Source organism: Podarcis vaucheri (assembly GCF_965113315.1).
Source record: "Podarcis vaucheri genome assembly, chromosome: 11".
NCBI classification, from domain to species: domain Eukaryota; kingdom Metazoa; phylum Chordata; class Lepidosauria; order Squamata; family Lacertidae; genus Podarcis; species Podarcis vaucheri.
The window spans coordinates 515,189-527,352 of NC_138749.1; the positions used below are offsets into that span (position 1 = coordinate 515,189).

The 12,164-nt window shown below is 56.8% G+C and overlaps 1 protein-coding gene across 6 annotated transcripts; it reads right to left on the minus strand.

Moving 5' to 3' along the window:
* Positions 1-556: 556 nt before the first annotated feature.
* FAM221B (family with sequence similarity 221 member B) lies at positions 557-10,090 on the minus strand. 6 transcript variants are annotated; one of them, XM_082242100.1, is made up of 7 exons: positions 10,024-10,090; positions 7,599-8,110; positions 6,464-6,607; positions 4,324-4,434; positions 3,064-3,263; positions 1,720-1,839; positions 557-657 (listed from the first exon to the last, which is right to left on the minus strand). In XM_082242100.1, the coding sequence occupies exons 2-7, from the start codon at positions 8,098-8,100 to the stop codon at positions 643-645; spliced, it is 1,092 nt and encodes a 363-aa protein (XP_082098226.1). In that variant the 5' UTR covers positions 8,101-8,110; positions 10,024-10,090; the 3' UTR covers positions 557-642. The 6 variants fall into 6 exon arrangements, with proteins under 6 accessions (XP_082098226.1, XP_082098224.1, XP_082098225.1 ...); XM_082242098.1 differs by having other exon boundaries at positions 557-816; XM_082242099.1 differs by having other exon boundaries at positions 3,064-3,267.
* Positions 10,091-12,164: the final 2,074 nt, after the last annotated feature.

A 12,164-nucleotide genomic window follows, 5' to 3' on the forward strand; every position in this document is an offset into this window, starting at 1 on the left:
GGAAGCCCCAGCTGGTAGCTGGTTCAGAAAAAGCTGCCCATTCTTCCTGTGAGGCAGCTACTGTGGGAGCCTCATTGTGCAAAGGAAGTCCTCAGGACATCATTAATCTGTGGAACTCCCAGCCACAGGAGGCCATGCTGGCCACCAACTTGGAAATGGGAAACTGATGGAGTGGAGGGCTATTGAAGGCTGCTAGACACAATGGCTGTGCTCTGTGGCTGGAGGCGTTGCTGCTTCTGAATCCCAGTTTCTGGAAGCCACAGGAGAGTTGCAGCTGGAGGGTTTCCCCTCGTGGCACCTGGCTGTGAGAACAGGACGCTGTGGCCAAGCTCTTCTCAGAACTTCTACAGAACTTCCAGGGCCAGAGGCAGTCTGTCCAGATCCCTGGGTTCTTTGGAGTATTTGGCCCCTGTGAGAACAGGACTATCCTGGTCATGCGTGGAGGAACCCCATCCTGCCCCCTCTCCTGCCCCAAAGCCCCCTCTGGCCCTGGATTCCCCGCAGAGCCCTCCCCCACCCCCCAGGGGCCCGGAAGAGACGCCCAGACGCGGCCGGCTAGAGCAGCCTCTCTTTATTGCCTCTCGCTGTGGGGGGGGGTCCCGTCCGCCGGCCACCCTCAGGCCTTCTTGTGGTCCTTCTCCACTATCCTCCGGGGCCCTGAGGGGGGAAGAGGCAGAGCGCGTGAGCCAGAGGGGGCAGGCAGGGCCGGGAAGGCTTGGCCCTGCAGGGCTTGGTAGGCAGAGCTGTCCTCGGAGTGCCCCGTCAGGACGGCATCGCGCAGGTCGGGCATCTCGGCAAAAGGCAGATAGGCTTCTCCTGGGGGAGAGAGAGGCAGGTGTGGGACGGAGCCTGGCAGGGGGCAGGAGGAAGGGCCCCGGGAAGCCAGGAGGACACAGCACCCAAAGGCTGGCTCTCCAGGAAGGATCGCGGAGGCTGCGAAACCAGAATATTGAGTGGAAAAATTCCCAGGTGGTTGTAGAATCTGAATTTGAACATGAGGGTAACTGCAGGGATGAAAATGAGGATGCTACTTTGTTCATACAATTGGGACCCCAAAGGGTCATCCAGCCCAGCCCCCTGCAATGCAAGAATCCCAGCTAATACGCAGAGTTCAGAGGCACCATGGCAAGGCTGGCAGCAGTTTCGTGAAAAGTTAGGGTGACCTCCACAATTTCAGAAGGTAAATTCAGAGCACACAGGTCTGGCTTGGCTTACTGGAGTAACATATCCAAGGAAAGAGAGCGGCAGAGTGTGCTAATCTATGCCATGGGTAGGCAAAAAAAGTCCCAGGGGCCAGATTCAGCCCCACCACCTTCTAAATCTGGCCTGCGGACGGTCCAGGAATCAGCGTGTTTTTATATGTGTAGAATGTGTCGTTTTATTTAAAATGCATCTCTGGGTTATTTGTGGGGCATAGGAATTCATTCAAAACATAGTCCAGCCCCCGACAAAAATCTGGGGGACAGTGGACCGGCCCCCTGCTGAAAAAGTCTACTGACCCCTGATCTTTGCCTTTGCAACCTCAAGGCCAGGCTACTGCAATGCGCTCTCTGTGGGGCTGCCCTCGGTGCTTCACGAGCTTCCGCTGGAGCAGAGCCCCATGGAATTGGGGTGGAAGGATGGGAAACTGACTAGCTTCAGTTGTGGGCACCAGAAGGATAGGCTGGGGAAAATGTGGCCCCCACAGTGCCCCCTCCCTTGCTCCCCTCCTGCCCGTACCGCACGGCCGGCCCCCCTTCCGCCGCGTCTCCTCCGACTCAAAGAAAGTCTCGTGCTCCTCCCAGCGCCGGTCGCAGGCAGCACACAAGAAGTTGGAGGTGAAAGCCAGGCAGGAGCAGCCTAGAGGGCGGAAAGAGAGCGGGGCATCAGTGCTTGGGGGGTGGGATGCCAGTCTGGGGTGTGGGGGGCATCTCTGGCCCAGGGAGAGGGTCCCACACAGCCCTGAATATCACGTTAAGCAGCTTGAAAGAAGGCAGGAACCAACCTTGCAGGGCTGTTGTGAAGAAAGTGGGGGAAGAGGCCCCCTTGGGCCACCCATTTCCAGGCATGGGAGGATCTGCTGGGTCTCTGTAATACAGAGAGGGCTAGCAGGCTGAAATGTGTGAACTGGCCCTCCTCGGGTCCCATACCCTCCAACATTTCTCCAGTGAAAATAGGGACAATCCCATTCCATCACGATAATTTTACTCTTTAAACCCCACACATCTTACTGGGTTTCCCCAGCCACTCTAGGCAGCTTCCAACATATATAAAAACATTAAGCATTTTTAAAATGCCTTCCGGCGGCTCAGGGTCACATAACTCCATACCCTCCAACATTTCTCTGATCAAAATAGGGACATCCTAAGGGAAAGGGGGACGTTCCGGGATCAAATCAGAAACCGGGACGGCTTCTCTAAGTCAGGGATGTCCCTGGAAAATAGGGAGACTTGGAGGGTCTGGAGTCCTGTCTGGGGTGGGGGCAGGACACCATGTGAGGCCGGGCTGTGTGCCCCTCTCAACTCTCCTGGGCTCATGGGAAGACCCCAAAGAGGCCGCTTGGGGGGGGTCATTTCAAGGGTTTATGAACTGTGTCCCCCACAGCAAGAACAAGGGCTGTTCAGAGTGTAGGGCGACAAGGGATTTCCGTAAAACCAGGGGGCTCACACTAAGCTTTTGCCCCACACTTTCTAGGCACACGTCTACAATTTAAAGTACTGTGTCTGAGTGCCCTTTTCTTTTTGCCCCAGCCCTTTCTCTGTGAAAACTGCTCTTTAAATCTGAATGGGAACAAATGGACATTCAGGTTCTGATTCTCCTGAAATCCTATTTCTTACAGGAGCAGCCAAGAGACCCTCAAGGATATGGGCTTAGGCACAGAGAAAAATGAAGATTCGCTGGCGTGGTGCAACCCACTTGCCCCCCCCCCCTCACAGAACGGCTCATCCCACCCACTACCTGAATCACAGAACTGTAGAATTGGAAGGGGCCCCCAGGGTCATCTTGTCCTACCCACTGAAGTGGGCAGGCCTTCATGCCTGGCACCCTCTGCCCTTCCTTGCACCCCAGGGACCCCACACCCACCTCGGGCACCGCAGCCCCGGGCTCCACTGGGCGTGTGCTCCTCGTGGGTGTGCTTGCAGCGGCATTTGGCCCGCCAGGCCGCTGGGTCGAAGCCAGTTCTCCTCCGCAGCCAGAATTCGCCCACCTCCTCTGGGCGGGAGGGGATGAACATGAAGGCTTGGCATTTGCACCCCTGCAGGGTGCAGGACACGGTCGCCCGCCTGTCTGGAGAAAGGAGCGGCAGTGAGCTGGTCAGGAGGAGCTACGGGGACTGAAGGAGCCCAGGGAGGGGCTGGGGAAGTCCTTGGGGGGCATTGAAAGCAAAGGCAGGAGCCGCTCAGAGACGAGTTGTGGCAAGAGACAGGTGTCCCACCCTGTGGAGCTGAACGTGCCCCATATCTCCTGTGCCATCACTGTGCAAGATTTGCCGCAGCAGAGCCTGCCCCGGGCATGCCCTAGGTGTGCCAGCTTTCTACACTGTAGATGAAACACGGCACAGTTGCATAGCTGTCAACTTTTCCCTTTTCTTACGAGGAATCCTATTCGGAATAAGGGAATTTCCCTTTAAAAAAGGAAACGTTGACAGCTATGCACAGTTGTGAGTTTGGGGGTGGGGTCAGTCTGCATGGCCTCCCCAGTCCCTTCTCATTCTGGGCAGGGGCGAAGGAAGGGGGCAGGGGGGCGGTCCGCCCCAGGTGTCACTACTGGAGGGGGGGGGGTGACAAAATGCCAGGCGGCACTCACCATGGAGCCCACAGCGCACCTAAGCCACCACTCTGCACTGCCCAAACGGTCTGCCTGCTGCCTCCCCCCCAGTTGTAGGGCAGCTGAGTGGGAGGAGGCAGGCGGACTCCAGAGGCCCCGCAGTGTGCCCCACTCCTATGGGGGGCTTGCCCCACCCCTGGGCGCCCCACCCCAGGTGCCTGAGCAGCTTCCTCCGCCGCTGATTCTGGGGATCCAAGAATTGAAAACTGAGCGAGCCACTGAGCGTTTCTTTGTGAGATGATGACTGCATTTGTCACCTGAGGGCCATCATTAGCATTGGGCACATTGACAGAGGGCACATCAAGCAGGAACTGCCCTGAGAGCTAAGTGGAACCTCCATGGGCGGAAGCAGGAGACCTGCACATCAAGGGCTGTGGGCAAACCAATGGGGGGGGGGCCTGCCACTTCTACTGCAGGGCTCAGAATTGCCCTTGGTTCCGATGCCCGCAGGTCCCTCTCTCAGACAGGACCAACGACTTGACTGCCAGCTCCTTACCTCCCCCCCCCATGACTTACCTACATAGACCTGGTGCTGCTTCAGCAGATGCCCGCAGAAACACTTGGACTCGTCGCCCACGCGGAAACAGTCCCACAGGTACTCTGGGCAGCGCCAGCCGATATAGAGGCCTGTGGGAGAGGCGGCTTTTCAGGCAGACGGGAGGCAGGGGAGCTGAGCCCCCCCACTGCCTGGGCCAAACTGGCACAGGTGAGGAGCTTTCCCCCCATTCCTTCCCTGATATCTGAGCTCTGGGCTTGGCTGCTCCAGACCACCAGGCGCTGCCTCTACCAGGCTGAGCCTAACCCCTGTGGGAAGGACTGTAGCGGCTGACGGGTAAACGACAGTCGCTCTCTGAATGTGCTTTAAAGGCATATTGTAAGAGCAGAAAAGGCCCCATCTACTCCTGCAACCTTCCTCTAGAGAGCCCAAACGCCTCCTTGGCATAATCCTGACCCCGTGGGAGAGGGCAAGGGCTGCTGCTGCCGCCGTTCAGACTGCCGAACAGCTTCTGGGCCGGGAGACAGAGGGGCATCCCATGCCAAGCTGTGCCCTTCTACGCTGAAACAGACTTTGGGTGTGGGGGTGCTGCTTGTCTGAGGAAGCTTTGAAGGGAAGGTCCATAGCTAGGGCCAGAGCACAGCTCACGGGGTCTGCCCCTGCCCCCTCCACCCCACTGGATTTGGGGTGGGAGGCTGGGGAAAGCCCCTCTCTCTCTGCCCAAGACCCTGAAGAGCCACAGCGGATCCTGCTGTGCCAGGTGGGCCAACAGATGGGGCCAGGATCCAGCTGCTTCCCCTGTTCATAACCCCACTGCTGGGAATGGGGATTACCTCCTCAGCCAGTATGGTTTGGGGGTGGCAGAAACCCTGTGGGGGGCCTGGCATCTCCTCATGGGGGCCTGCCCCTGCTGGCACAGCGTAGCTGGCATCTATGGTCCTCTCGTGTCTTACCTGGGGAGAGAGAAAAGAGGGTTCTTCAGCCCCCAAATGCTGGGCTTCGAGTACATCCAGTGGCAGAAATGGTCCCGCCAGAAACCCTCGGAAGTGGAGTTTGGGGAGGCCGTCTGTAGTCCTAGCTCATCCTTGAGCAGCAAGAGGGACTCAGAGAGTCAGGACGGAGGGGATCTTGTGGGAATCGCCAGCAGGTGGGCATTTAGCCTCTGCTCAAGGAACTCCCGTGATGCGAAAGCCCGCTGGCTCCACTGGCAAATGGGTGCCTCGTTTGCCCTCGCAGGCAGCAGAGAACCAGCCACAGCAGCCCCTTCTGGCTGGGAGATCCTGTCAGGCCTTGGGAGAAGGAGGAGGAGGAGAAGAAGAAGACTACTCCTGTCGCCCCCTCTCTTTCTCTTCTCCAGGCTCAGCACACCCAGTTCCTCTGACCTGTCCGCACAGGACTAGCTCTCCATTCCCCTGGAGCCCTCCACCTCTTAAGCTGTTCCAGAACCGCTCAGAGGACTTCAGGTGAGGCCTGACTAGCTCAGAATAAAATGGAACTAATTCTTCTCCTGATTTGGAGACTACGGTTGTATCAATGCAGCCTGAAATTGCACTTGCAGCTGTGTCACACTGCTGCCTCATAAAGGCAAAAGGTAAAGGACTCCTGGATGGTTAAGTCCAGTCAAAGGCGACTATGGCGTTGCAGCGCTCGTCTCGCTTTTCAGGCCAAGGGAGCCGGCGTTTGTCCACGGACCGCTTTCTGGGTCGTGTGGCCAGTGAGAATAAACTGCTTCTGACACCATGATGGAAGCCAGAGTGCATGGAAATGCTGTCTACCTTCCTGCCACAGCGGTACCTATTTATCTACTTGCACTGGTGTGCTTTTGAACTGCTAGGTTGGCAGAAGCTGATACAGAGCGACGGGAGCTCACCCCGTTGTGGGGATTCGAACCACCGACCTTCTGATCGGCAAGCCCAAGAGGCTCAGTGGTTTAGACCCCAGCGCCACCCGTGTCCCATCCTGCTCCCTCATGTTCAGTTTGCAATTGGCATTGATGCTGAGATGCTTTCCACATGTGCTGCTGCCAAGGCAAGGGGTCCCCTCCTGCACGCGGGCCTTGGGTTTTCTTTGCCTAAAAGCGGAACTTTGCACATGTGCCTGTGCATACTCACGCACACGTTACAGGTTGGAACATCTGCCTGGCCTGCAGGCTCCGCCCACCTGTCTCGATGGACTTCAGGGCTGCCTCTTTCTCCAGGTGGAAGAGCTCCTTGACGTTCTTGCCAAAGTTCTCCCGGTGCATCGCTTTGGCCACCGATATCAGCTCTGCCTTCTCAGCCGGCACCACAGGCCTCGCTGTGTAGTCTGGCAAGAGAGACGGGATCCGGCCCAGCAGCATTAGGAGAGGAATGGCTTCCGAGGGACTGGTTGCCATTTACTCATAAACTCGTAAGCCCAGCCCAACAAGAGTTGGTGCTTCGTGATCTGCTCAGTTCACTTCAGAAAGGCTAAATAGGAATGATTTAAATCAGTGCTTCCCAAACTTTTTTGATGGCCCCGCTGCTTTGGTTCCACAAACTCACCCCCTGCCCCCCCTCAAAAAGCATTATTTGGAACGGCAGTTTGCCTGACTCACTAAGGAAGATGGTAAAGGTAAAGGGACCCCTGGTCCAGTCGTGGCCAACTCTGGGGTTGCGGCGCTCATCTCACTTTATTGGCCGAGGGAGCCAGTGTCCAGCTTCCGGGTCATGTGGCCAGCAGGCCTAAGCCGCTTCTGGCGAACCAGAGAAACTCACGGAAACGCCGTTTACCTTCCTGCTGGAGCGGTACCTATTTATCTACTTGCACTTTGACGTGCTTTCAAACTGCTAGGTTGGCAGGAGGAGGGACCGGGCAACGGGAGCTCACTCTGTTGTGGGGATTTGAACCGCTGACCTTCTAATCGGCAAGTCCTAGGCTCTGTGGTTTAACCCACAGCGCCACCCGCATCCCTTAAGGAAGATGGTAACACAGTAGAATTCTGGCAGTAAAAGCTGTTCAACAGTGGATCGGTCTCCCTCAGGAGGTGGTAGACTCCCTTTCCTTGGCGGTTTTTAAGCGCCAAGCAGAGACTGGGTGACCATCTGTCATGTATGATCCAGCTGAGATTCCTTCATTGCAGGGGGCTGGACTAGATGCCCTTTGGGGATCCCTTCCCATTCTCCAGTTCTATGATGCTGTGAATCCCTGTCCTGCAGAGCTTCCAGGTGCCACATGTTGCTCCCCTAGAACCCTCACCCCCTCCTCCCGGGCACAGCCAACCCAAAGTCCTCCCAAGAAGCCCCCTGCCCTGTGGGTCAGATCCCGCGCCACCTACTCAGAGCTCCCTTCTTGACCATGGCGCCCTTCTTCTTGGCCTTCTTCTCCAGGCTCCTCGGGGGAAGGATGCTGCTGAGCTCCGCCGTGGCCTCCTCAGTGTCCTCCACCTCCCGCAGGGGTTGCAGCTGGTTCTCCTTCTGCCTCCTCCAGGAAACGGGCGACGAGGAAGGTGAGGAGGCCAAGGAAGAAGAGGGCTCTGAGCTCTCCAGAGGCTGGGAAGAAGACCCGTCGTTGCTGGGGCTCTGCTCCTGCGGGACCAGCGACTCGGAGGTCTCCCACTCCGAAGGCGGGAGCGACGTCTCCTTGCCACCATCTTCCCCTTCCAGGGATGTGGACACGGGCAAGATGGTTTCCTCGTCTTCGTCATCTAAGGAAGTGGAAGCCGGCAGGATGATCTCCTCTTCCACCTCCAGGGCGGTGGAGGAGGTCCTCTGACCCCCCTGCTCTTGCTCTTCCTCCGAGGGCCCCATGGGCACGTCTTCAATGGGCTCCTCTTCCATCTTGGCTCTTCTGGGATGCAAACAGGGCCCGTGAGAGCAGTGCAGGGGCTGGGCTGACCTGGACTCCCAGGGGGCAGCCGGGGAAGGGAAGGGAAGGGAAGGGGGGTGGCATTGTGCGTCACTAGGCAATGGTCCTGGAGACCAAACAGGAAGGAAGGAGCAGCTGGAGACTGGCCAAAAAAGGCAGGGAGAAGACGTTGCCAGGGCAGAGGCGGACACAGTCTGGATGTGTGAGCCCAGGGAGGGGAGGCCTTGCCTGGAGCCCACCCCTTGGCCACTTAGCTGGGCCTCCTTGGCTCTGACTGGAAGCAGCCCTCCTCACTCTCTAATGGCAAGAGCAGGGTCAGTGGTCTTTCCCAGCCTCAGTACGGAAGGCCATTTTAGCTGGAGGTGCTGAGGTCCAACCCTGGGACCTTCTGCCATGCACAGCAGGATCAGAACATGAGAAGAGCCTGCACGATGAGGCCAGTAGCCCCTTCCAGTCCAGCACCTTGTTCTTTCAGTGGCTGCCCAATGGGAAGCTTGCAAGCAGCGCTCTCCTCCTGTGGTTTCCAGGAGAACTGCTGTCTCCAACTGCATGGAGCAGTGGTCTTCAACCAGCGTGCCGTGGCACCCTGAGGTGCCCTGAATGGTGGTCAGGGGTGCCATGGGCAACACTGGCCTCTGGACTTCTTCCCTCCCTCCTCTGGTGCCCTCTTGCGTCTCTGCCTCCCCAAGGCTTGCACAGCTGTTTATTGCAGCAGCCCTGGCTCTAAGCCCCACAGGCGAATGGTGGCTCTGGGAGGCCCCTCTCTTTGGGGCAGGAGGGCAGCTCAGAGACATGGGGCAGCAGCAGCGGCTGCCCAGAGGACTCCAAGGAGAGGAGAGAGGAGAGGAGGCTGAGGGAACACTCCACAAGTGTTTGGAAAAGGGGTGAGGGGCTGCCAGCTCTGCAGGCAAGGGGGGGGGCTAACTGGGCTCCTGAGCCCCACAGGGGAGCCGCAGGGAAAAATGTAGTTGGTCAAGTGAGCCGTGGACTCAGAAAGGTTGAAAGCCTCTGGAGTAGAGCATTGCCCTCTTGGCTAGTAGCCATTGATAGCCCCCCCCAATCCTCTGTGGTTTTGCCTAATCCTCTTTCAAAGACATTCAAGTTTGTGGTCATCACTGCCTCCTCCTGGCGGGAGTTCCATAGTTTAACATAGGATGCGCTCTGCCACTGAACTATTCTTATTTATTGAATCTATTTCTTTTATACCCCACCTTTTCTCCAAGGAGTCAAGGTGGTGGGCATGGTTCTCCTCCCCTCTCTCTCATCCACAGCAACCCTGAGAGGTGGGACAGGCTGAGACAGAGTGCCTGGCCCAAGGTTGCCCAGGGATCTGCAAGGCTGAGGGAGGATTTGAATCTTGCTCTCCCAGGTCCTGGTCAAGCCCTAACCACTACACCACACTGCCTATTGTGATTATGAATATTATTTACCCACAATTCACCCCAAGGCCCCAGGTCTGAGACACAATATTAAAACGAGCTAAATTTGTGGAAATGAGCTGAGTCCTAAAAATACACGACAAGTGGCAAAGGGCAGGGTCAGGAGGTGCGTCTTATAATGAAGGTGCCAGACACGCCTCTCTGGGGAGGGAGTTACAGATTAGGAGCCACCACAGAGAAGGCCACTCTTGGGCCACAGCCACCCAGAGCTTCCGAAGGGCCCTCTCTGCCCTACGGAGGGTCTGTAGCGGAGGAAGCCGACCTCATGGGGACTGAGTCAGGCTAAGCCCTGCTAAGCAGATACAAGGGCTGTGAAAGGACCGTCCCAAAGATGATCCCCTGCCAAGGGGGTGGGCACAGGGTGCGTCAAGACAGGCTGGTCATCCATAGCGGGGGGAGCTGGGTGGGTGGGGAGCAGGACTGCCGCTTGGTGGCCGGGCTTTGCAGCTCTCCTACCTGGGCTGGGCTTCTCACAGGGCAGGCCAGACCAGGCCAGCTGTAGCCAGGGAACCCTCATCCCATTGGCCGCAGGGTGGGAGGGAAGGAGGGAGCATTGCCATGGCAACAGAAGCCTTGTTTATTGCCACAGCAGCCAGCTGGGTTCCAAGGGTGCCTGTGCCAGAGCAGGGGGGTGCCGGGGGTGCCCCTCTCTCAGTGGGGGCTGATGCTCTGCTGGGTGCAGGACCACCCACACCGCCTCTTCGTTGCTGGGACATGTGTGGGATCTGGGCTTCCTCACCATCTCGACCATTAAGGGGTTGCGCATGAACTCCCTGCATCTGAGCATCTGGGCACGAGAGCCCTCAGATGACTCTGTGTCTGCCCAGGAAGGTCTGCAGTCAGAGAAGGGAAAGAAACGCACTCTGCTAGCGCAAGTTAGGAAAGATATCAGTATACATCAATATATCCTCTCCTGCCACCCTCAACATTCCCACAAAGGGTTATGGGCCCCAACGTAGCGTATTTTTGAAGGATTGCAAAGGATTGAGATTGTAAGCTGAAGAGTATTTTCCTGGTAAGCACATGGATGTAAACCTGTTGGTAACTTTAAGCCTTAAGCCTGCCTTCAGGGATCACACTCTGCTCTGCCTGATGGTAAGTAAAACTAGTTTTTGTTACTTATGAATAAGACTGTGGTGTCTTTGTTCTTTTAGGAGGGATTCAAAGGGCCCTTACCAGGAATATTAGAACATTTTCAAAAAGGGGAAAAGAGAGGACCCAAATAATTACCGCCCAGTCAGTCTGACATCAATACCAGGGAAGATTCTGGAGCAGATCATCAAGCAAACAGTCTGTGAGCACCTAGAAAGGAATGCTGTGATCACCAATAGTCAGTATGGATTTCTGAAAAATAAGTCATGTCAGACTAACCTGATCTCGTTTTTTGAGAGAATTGCAAGCCTGGTAGATGAAGGGAACGCAGTGGATGTAGCCTACCTTGATTTCAGCAAGGCATTTGACAAGGTGCCCCATGATATTCTTGTAAAGAAGCTGGTAAAATGTGGTCTTGACTATGCTACCACTCAGTGGATTTGTAACTGGCTGACTGACCGAACCCAAAGGGTGCTCATCAATGGTTCCTCTTCATCCTGGAGAAGAGTGACTAGTGGGGTGCCACAGGGTTCTGTCTTGGGCCCGGTCTTATTCAACATCTTTATCAACGACTTGGATGATGGACTCAAGGGCATCCTGATCAAATTTGCAGATGACACCTGTCAGAGCTGCTTCCAGATCCTAGCTCACAGAGGATCACGCTAGCCAGCGATCATTAAGTAAAAGTCTTTATTGAGTTACAGTTTCCATTCTCAAGCTGCTGCGTGCAACTCTACGTCTAATGGCTAGATCGGCGAAGTCCCGTCTGAGTCTCCGCCCCTTGCGCACCAACTTAATATCCTAGCCCTGCTCCACCTTTTCCGCCTGACTGTTCTCCTCTGGGTCCCTCTGCCCCCCGGGGTCTCTTCCTTCCTGGATTCTTCTGACGCCGACCCCCCGGACTCTCCTGTCTCCTTGCGCCGGGCTTTAGGACCTGGCTCTCTTTCAGGGCTGCCTACTGCGTCACTTCCCTGTGCATTTGAACTTGGCGCGCGCGCCCAACTTTCCACTTTCCGTCTAACCGTCACTTCGCTCCCCGATGGAGGTGTGGCCACTCCTGACTCATGCCCTCCCCCCTGTTGTGAGCTGCCAGCGCTTGATCCCTGGCTCTCTTCCTCTTCCCTGCTCTCTGGCGGTGACGCTGGTCCTGATTTCCAACTGCTCTCCTCTGAGTCCCCTCTGGCTCTATCTCCCTGGGGTGTCCCCCTAGGCTCCCCCCTTGCCCTGGCCACTGGTGCTCCTTTCTGTGAATCTTCTGATTCACTGGAAAGACTTGGAGATCTCGGGTCGTCGTCATCACTCATCTTTTCCTCTGCCTCCTCCCCCTCGCTCTCTGTTTCCTCCCTTGCCCTTGCCTCTGCTCCTGAACCCCTGACATCCATCCCCCCTCGAAGCCCCCCGTTCCCCCCTCCCCTCCTTCCGGTGCGGGAGCTGGGTGCTGCTGCGGCAGAGGGACGAACGTCGGATACCGTTCGCTTCCCGTGGTGGGCCTCCATTTGAAGTCT

Bases quoted from the DNA above. Each gene is read 5' to 3' on its own strand.
- FAM221B (XM_082242096.1), bottom strand. From the start codon at position 8,100: ATGGAAGAGGAGCCCATTGAAGACGTGCCCATGGGGCCCTCGGAGGAA. The intron at 1,840-3,063 runs GTGGGTGTGGGG...TCCGCCCTCTAG, and splicing joins CCGGGGCTGCGGTGCCCGAG to GCTGCTCCTGCCTGGCTTTC. The intron at 817-1,719 runs GTACGGGCAGGA...TCTCTCCCCCAG, and splicing joins GAAGGGGGGCCGGCCGTGCG to GAGAAGCCTATCTGCCTTTT.